A 7636-nucleotide genomic window follows, 5' to 3' on the forward strand; every position below is an offset into this window, starting at 1 on the left:
AGGCTTTTTTGATTTTTTTAATATAAGAGATTGCTATTGTAACTTAAAAAGATAATCCCCAGATGAAGCTCTAGTGCCTTTATAATGCTCACAAAGGCTGGAAAGAAGGTGAACTCCAATTGTTTGGATGTGCTCTAGGAATATAGCATGTTTCAGTGTGGGGATGTTCATGTTTCTAGAATCCCAAGAAGGTGTTGTGTGTTTGTGCAGTTGTCTGGGGCAGGGAGTGCTCCTCTTGGAATGAAACACAGTTGCAGCTGTGTGTGAAAGTGGTGAGCTCTGTCTGATGTGTTCTGTATGCTGGGCGTGTGTATGTGTGGCTTAGCTCTTACTGAGCTGAGAGACCTGGGTTCCGGTTTGGTGGCCTTGAACGCGTCCCTCAGATCTTCCTGAGCCTCAGTCTATTCATTTTTATTTTATTTTATTTTTAAAAAGGTTTATTTACTTATTTTAGAGAGAGAGAGCTCTCGAGCCAGCAGAGGGAGGGGTATGGGAAGAGGGACAAGCTCCCCGCTGAGTGTGGAGCCCGATGACCATGACCGCGGGGCTCCATCTCAAGACCTTGATATCATGACCTGAGCCGAAATCAAGAGTCGCACCCTTAGCCGACTGAGCCACCCAGGCGCCCCCAGTCTACTCATTTCTGAATTAAGGACTTAGTCTGGTTGATTTTTAAGTTCTCTTCCAACTGTGTCATGCTGAGCATCCCACTTGAGTATGAGGGCCTTTTGCTATTGGTTTTATTGTTGAATTTGGTTCTGGGTCTCTCTGTTGCTCTAGGTCAGCCATTCCCTTGTTTGGTGACTCCTCGGCCAGCTTCTGTACCTGAGTTGTTGCTGGCCGAAAAACTGGAAATTAGCTTTTCAGAAATTATCTTACTCAGTGAAAATGCAGGAAGCTTGTGCATGAAACTCATTCGTCAAACACACACACACACACACACACACACACACACACACACACACGGAGCCAAGAAACCACAGGGCCCATCGGTTTGTCGTCATCAAGCAGACGAGAACAGTGCAGAAAACTCTAGGCAGAGAGGAAATGAACTTGAGAGAAGGGGGAACACACAGCAGGGAGGAGAAAAAGAGGGCTGGAGTGGAAGGAGAGAGCTGAAGGGCTGGGGTGCCGGTACGGTGGGAGGATGGAAGAAGTGGCAGTGAAACAGGGCTTCTTACACCTGCTGCAGCAGCAGACTTTTGGAAAGGTAAGAGCAAGACTGTGCTGGGACTGGGCAGAAGGCCTGGGGGGCTGCTAGAAATCCCTGGGGAGGAGGAGGAGCCCCCGAATGTTTCAAAACCCTTATGGGAAGATAGGCACTGTGCCACCCACCATGTTAGACCCAGAGCTCAAGCTTGGGAGGAGTCTTTCCTCAGCAGCCGCTTGCTTCCCCAGCCAGGCCCCAGACTGTGCTGTTTGCAGACGGCTGTTCAGTTCACCAATGGGGAGGGGGGTAAAGGAGGGCTCTAACTCCATTTCTTGCCTCTTTGGCTCTGTGGTAACTTGTCACGGGGATGCTTGGGAAGGGAAGGGACGGGAAGGAGCAGCAGAGGGGATAATTCGGGGTTGCAGTGGGGTTCCTTCTCCCTTTCCTGCTCTGGTGGGGTGACTTTGGTTGGTGACAAGCTTGAGCGGGGGTCTCTGTGGCCAGCCTCCTTTTCCTTCTTTGGCCTCTTTAAATGAGGAAGTCCTCTTTCCCTCAGCTGATTCACACTAGGGCTTCTCTGTCTCTCTCATGACCCAACCTGTCAAGGGATGAAGCAGGAAGGTTCAAGAGGGTGGACTGAAGTTCCTGGCCTGGGGCCTTCTGCCGGACCTTGTGAGAACCATGGTCTCTGGTCAGGGCCCTCGTGCTGCCCTCTCATCCCTCCTCTGGGCTTCAGGGACTTACAGGATTTTGCCCTTTGACTTGGGTCTTGGCTGGGCCTGCCTTGCAGTCTGCCTCCATGGGCTCACCGTGGTGCCTCTCTGTCTTCGGCATTCTACCTGCTCTCACTGTCTCTTCCTTGGTTGTGGGGGGCAGATCTCCAACGATTTCTAATTGCTAAGGTCCCTGCTATTCTCTCTGACTCCTTGGGTCTCCTGTGATCTTTACCTCTCTCCTTGTACCTGAATGCTGCCCCATGACCTCTCCCATGCTTCCTCCTCTCCCCTTTGGTCACCATCTCTCCATTTCTCGGTGGCTCCCTCTCGGCACCCCACCTGCCATGCGTCTGGATTCAGAAATGGCGCCGGTTTGGGGCTGTGCTGTATGGAGAGTCAGACTGCGCCTTGGCCCGGCTGGAGCTCCAGGAGGGCCCAGAGAAGCCGCGCCGGGGAGAGGCTGCCAGGAGGGTGATCCGCCTCAGTGACTGCCTACGGGTGGCTGAGGCCGGCGGGGAGGCCAGCAGCCCCCGGGACACCAGCGCCTTCTTCCTGGAGACCAAGGAGCGCCTCTACCTGCTGGCAGCCCCCGCCACAGAGCGCAGTGACTGGATCCAGGCCATCTGCCTCTTGGCCTTCCCTGTGAGCCATCCACGGGTGCAGAAAGGGCGAGGGGGCATGGCATGTGGGAGGGGGGCACTCGGTACTTGCTGTGGGCAGGTGTTGTAAGAGCCAAGCTCAGGATGCTGGGGGCAGTTCCTTGCAGGGGGGGACCCCATTCCAGAATGCAGACAGGCACAGCAGGCTGAGTGTGTCTGGAGGAAGGCCTGGGCCGGAGGTGGGGCTGGGCATGGGGGCCAGCGGTGAGACCCTGGCGTCTTCCTCAGGGCCAGAGGAAGGAGCTGCTGGGGCCTGGGGGGAAGGGCAGCCGGCCCTGCATGGAGGAGAATGAACTGTACAGCAGCACGACTGCAGGTGAGGGGCTGCATCTTCTCCGGGGGGTGGCCTCCCCAGGGCTGTGGTGGGGTGGGGCTGTGGGCGACAGCCGCATTTGAGTCTTCCTGCCCTGTGGTTGCCCCCAGTCCCGGCCAGCCCCCTTATCAGTCTCTCTGCATCGCTTCCGGGAGAGGCCGAGGTGGGGGAGCCAGGCCTGCCCTGAGCTCACTCCCTCTTGCCCAGGCCCTGCTGCTGGGAGAGGGCCAGGCTGGGGGGGTTCAGTAAGGTGCTGCTCTTGGACTCTCTGTCCTTCTCTGTCTGAGAAGAGAATGGTTTTGCTTCTGTGGATTTAAGGTGTCCTGTGGCAAGGGAGCTTTCTGCTGACAAGGCAGTCCCTTTTTGTGACGTCTAGCCCACCAGGTTGGCTGTGTGGGGGGAGCAGATGGACACAGGGTGACATTCAAGCCCCACCTCGCAGAAGGCGCGGGATGGCGTCAGCAGTGGGTGGCTAGGCTGAGAGCTGGGAGGGCAGGGTCGGCTGCACCTGCAGCCGTGACAGTAGGACTTTGGGAGGTGGCTGCATCGGGGGGGCAGATTAGATGGAGAAGACAAGGCTGTGGCTCTGGCAACAGGGGCAGGAAGGATGTGGGCACAAGGTCGGGGTGCGTGTGGCTAGGGCATGATGCCGACTAGGGGAGGGGGTGGAGGTATCTGGCATTTTGGGGAGTATGACCTGTCCTAGGGCAGCTCAGCCTTCAAGACACAGGCTATGGGGTCATGGGCACATGGCTAATGCTTTTTCTGGAGGCCTCTGGCACGTTCATTTAGAGCAGGGCAGAGTTGAGGCAGGCCAGCTATTTCCCACTGACCGCCTTCTCCCGTCTCCTCACCAGTAGTCCCCCGCAAGGAGTTTGCTGTGACCATGAGACCCACAGAAGCCAGTGAGAGGTGCCGGCTCCGGGGATCCTATACCCTCCGGGCTGGGGAGACTGCCCTGGAGTTGTGGAGTGGCCCTGAGCTGGGCACCCAGCTGTTTGAGTGGCCCTACAGGTTTCTGAGGCGCTTTGGGCGGGACAAGGTGAGCAGGGGCCGCCACAGGGCAGGTTGAAAGAAAGGAGAGCTGTGAGAGAAGAGATTGTCAGGGAGAGGGCAAAGGGGCCCTCAAAGGAGGAGAGAATGGGAGGAGGAAGGAAAGACAGAGATAAAAGCCAGCAGAAGAAAAAGAGCTAGTGGGGAGAGAGCCAGGGGGTGGGGGTGGGGGTGGGAGAGTGAGGTGGGGTGGAAGGACAGGAGAACAGGAAGAGGTAGAGTGGTCAGAGGGGTGAACGGTAGCTGGCATTCCTGAGGTTGAATATATACCAAGCTCTGTACTTGGTTGGATGGGAGGGAGAAAGAAAGGAGAAGAGTGAGGGCTTTGCTTGTTAAGGAAAAAACCCAGAGGGAGGAGAACCAGCTTGGGGAGAAGCTCCCCCAGTTCCTGTGGAGGGAAGCTGGAGGTGACAGGTTTGTGGTTGGGAGCTGGGTCCAGGGGAAGCAACCCCACCCTGGGGCCTGGCTAATAATCTCCCTTTCCCCTCCACCCAGGTAACCTTTTCCTTCGAGGCAGGCCGGCGCTGCGTCTCTGGAGAGGGCAACTTTGAGTTCGAAACCCGGCAAGGCAACGAGATCTTCTTGGCCCTGGAAGAAGCCATTTCTGCCCAGAAGAACAGCGCCCCTCCTGGGCCCCAAACCCAGCTAGCCACAGTCCCTGCGGTGCTGCCCCGGCCAGAAAGCCCCTACTCCCGGCCCCACGACTCACTGCCACCTCCGTCGCCCTCCACTCCAGTGCCCACCGCCCGGCCACGGGGCCCAGAGGGGGAGTATGCAGTGCCCTTCGATGCAGTGGCCCGTAACCTGGGGAAGAGCTTGAGGGGCATCCTGGCGGTCCCTCCCCAGCCCCCCACGGACCCTCTGTATGACAGCATTGAGGAGCACCCACCCCCGCGACCTGACCACATATATGATGAGCCTGAGGGAGTGGCTGTCCTGTCCCTGTATGACAGCCCACAGGAGCCCCAGGGTGAGGCCTGGAGGAGGCAGGCCACAGCTGACAGGGACCCTGGCAGCCTCCAGCACGTCTACCCAGCAGGGCAGGACTTCTCTGCCTCTGGCTGGCCACAGGGAACTGAGTATGACAATGTCATTCTTAAGAAAGGCCCAAAGTGATGGGGGTGGAGAAGGCGTAGACCTTATCAAATACGGGTGCTGAAGCCTGTGGGTGCTGAAGCCTGCCTGTCCCCCCTGGGGGTGGGGTCAGAGGTCCGTGAGAAGGAGCGGGAGGGTGGCAGCAGGCCTTCCTTCTAGTTTCTGCTGGTTACTCCTCCTGGCTGCTGCATTCCAGGAACTTCCCTCTGCTCCTTCCGGAACCCTGGGCTTGGCCTACCTTAGTCTGGTCTGAGGAATTGTCCCTCCCAGGGCCTGCTGCATGAGTCACCATCCCAATGCAGGAAGAGTGCCTGAAAGCGACGCACCCTCCTCCTACCCCTTTCCACTTCCTCTTCTTTCTTTCCCCGGCCTAAAGGAACCTTGGGCATTTAGGGCAGAGGACAAAAGGATGTCAGCAAATTGCCCTGGTTCCTTGGCTTGTGCGGGCCTCCTGCCTGCTGGGGATAGCCCTGGCTCCAGGCACCCGGGAGGATGGCTGTCGCTTTCTGTAGGTTTTGGACTTCTCTGTGGCATTAAAATTTCTGGAATATTTTTGTGTGGCATCAGTGCTGTGGGGTGGGGATGGGATGCGACAGCCACAGCCCTCCTGGGGAAGAATGCTTCAACTGGCCACCATTGATACTTCCTGTCCCAGCAGCAAGATCCTCTCTGAGCCTAGGCTGGGTCCCAAGCATTTGTCCACAGAGTAGCAGGTCTGTGAAAGTCAGGGCAGCTTGGGAAGCATGTTTAAGCATCTCTAACCCTTTGTTAGCTTAGGGTCAACCCCAGGAAAATAGTGGGGAAGCAGGGTATATATGCGAAGAGCTGTACTGGAGGGTGGGAAAGAGTTGGCAGTCACTGAGCCTCTTATGCACTAGAAGTGGGACTAAGGAGCTGTGTGGCCCTGGATCAATTCCTTGCCTTCCTAAGACTTGCCTTCTTTGTCCACCATGTAGGCTCTGAGAACTCTTCCTGCTTTGTCATTCTCTATAGGCCCTCAGTATCCCACTTCCCTACAGGTCAGCCTCTTTGTCCTGTACCCTTCCCTCTCATCAAAACCTGCTTTCAGTCGATGTCAGTATTATGCCATGTCGTGTCAGTACACTTCTGCTACCAACCAATTCTGCCAATATTATGGAGCATTGTCAGGCTCTAGACTGCCCTGGCCTCAAGATGCTGGCAGCCCAGAGGGGGCTGAGACAAGGACACAGGGGCCTATTACAAGAGGGGGGCATTAGTGCCACAAGAGGGGAACCAGGGTCCTGGGGGCCAGAGGAGGCAGCTGTTTATCATGGGACATACGAAGAAAGACTTCATCTGGAAGGTGGATCTCCAAGGGTGGGAAGGAATTTGATGAAGACTAAAGGAGTGTGTGAAGAGAGCATCATGGGCAGAAAAGTGAGGATGTGTGGGGGTATGTAGGTGCTCAGGCAGGAGTTCCATGTTCAGAGGGGAGGGAACACGCAGCCATCTTTTTGGGAAGGCAGCTTCCAACCATGTTGTGGAAGGAGGGATTCGAGAGGAAGGAGGCACGATGAGGCTTTTGAGCAGAGTCCCAGAAGAGCTGTGCATTAGGGCAATAACCCCACCAGCGCTGTGGAAAATGGGACTGGGGTTAGGAATGGTTTGAGGCTGCCTTGGAAGGAGAAATTCAGAAAAGAATGGACTCAAAAGATGTCGAGATCGGGCCTGCAGATCTTGGAGTCATGTTGGGCATGGAACGCCGAGAAATGGAGTTTCTGTAAAGATTCAGGTTTGGTGAAGAAGGTGAGCTTGGTTTCTGACGTGTAGAGGTTAAGATGGCTTTATTGTATCCAGCCAGGAGAGTCCTAAAAGCAGCTGGAAAGGGGCGCCAGAGCTCAGGAGGGAAATGAGACAGAGCCTCTCCGGTGTGGGTGTGTTGTGATCGACGTTTTATCTCAAACCAGGCCTTTGCCCCTTGTTAAGGGAAGTTGAGGCAATGGGTGAGCAGGCCAGAGACAGAGCCCTGCCTCTTTTGTCTGGGCCAAAGGGCTGTCCCTGTTGCCACCGTCCAGTCCCAGCCTCAGAATACAGTGGAAGCAGGAAGGCCGAGGCCTCTAAGTGCTTCCGTCATTCCCCTCCCCAAGCCGGGACAGGAGCTGGGGGACTCCTAAGCCAGGATGCCACAGTTTTGATTTCCTCAGGCGGCACTTGAGGTGGATGTCCTGGCTCACCCCGGCAGGGGGCAGTCTTAGCCTGTGGAAAAGACCACTGGGGGCTTAGCGGCACCAGGTGTGGGGGCTTGGCGCTGACAGGGAACTTCCGTGTTTGCTCAAGAATGGAGGATAACCCTAGGAATTGGCGTGTGGGAGCCTGCCCCTTCGGATGCTCAAATCCCACTTGGAGCCCTGCGGACCCTGCCTCCTACTGGTGGGGGCCCCTAAGCTGAAAATGGCCCCCTCCTCCCCGCTTTCCTCTCCTTAGAGATCCAGGGACTTCTGAGTTCTTCTGTTCTTTGCTCTAAAGGGAAGTGGTAGATGGGGCCCTAGGGAAAGGTGGGTGTGAGGGCGGGAGGGCAGGGGAAGTGGAGCATTTGGGGAAGTTGGGAGGGGTAATGAAAGTCCTTGAGGCAGCTGTTAAGGACAATGACCGTGCCATCGGTGTCCCTCTCCGGAGACGTGACCAGGTG

At 56.5% G+C, this 7636-nt stretch overlaps 1 protein-coding gene across 4 annotated transcripts; it reads left to right on the forward strand.

The window, feature by feature from the left end:
* The first annotated feature begins 962 nt into the window (after positions 1 to 962).
* On the forward strand, positions 963 to 5538 carry DOK2 (docking protein 2). 4 transcript variants are annotated; one of them, XM_078069532.1, is made up of 5 exons: positions 963 to 1210; positions 2227 to 2508; positions 2754 to 2841; positions 3699 to 3880; positions 4387 to 5538. In XM_078069532.1, the coding sequence occupies exons 1-5, from the start codon at positions 1148 to 1150 to the stop codon at positions 5005 to 5007; spliced, it is 1236 nt and encodes a 411-aa protein (XP_077925658.1). In that variant the 5' UTR covers positions 963 to 1147; the 3' UTR covers positions 5008 to 5538. The 4 variants fall into 4 exon arrangements, with proteins under 4 accessions (XP_077925658.1, XP_035931107.1, XP_077925659.1 ...); XM_036075214.2 differs by having other exon boundaries at positions 965 to 1210; positions 3696 to 3880; XM_078069533.1 differs by lacking the exon at positions 963 to 1210 and adding an exon at positions 1760 to 1834 and having other exon boundaries at positions 3696 to 3880.
* Positions 5539 to 7636: the final 2098 nt, after the last annotated feature.

The sequence above is a fragment of the Halichoerus grypus genome, chromosome 3 (genome assembly GCF_964656455.1).
Source record: "Halichoerus grypus chromosome 3, mHalGry1.hap1.1, whole genome shotgun sequence".
NCBI lineage: Eukaryota > Metazoa > Chordata > Mammalia > Carnivora > Phocidae > Halichoerus > Halichoerus grypus.

What these genes read in the sequence shown, in the direction of transcription:
- DOK2 (XM_036075214.2), top strand. Translation starts at nt 1,148, where the DNA reads ATGGAAGAAGTGGCAGTGAAACAGGGCTTCTTACACCTGCTGCAGCAG. An exon ending in AGCAGCAGACTTTTGGAAAG is followed by an intron (nt 1,211 to 2,226) that starts GTAAGAGCAAGA and finishes GTCTGGATTCAG; the next exon opens with AAATGGCGCCGGTTTGGGGC. An exon ending in GTACAGCAGCACGACTGCAG is followed by an intron (nt 2,842 to 3,695) that starts GTGAGGGGCTGC and finishes TCTCCTCACCAG; the next exon opens with TAGTCCCCCGCAAGGAGTTT.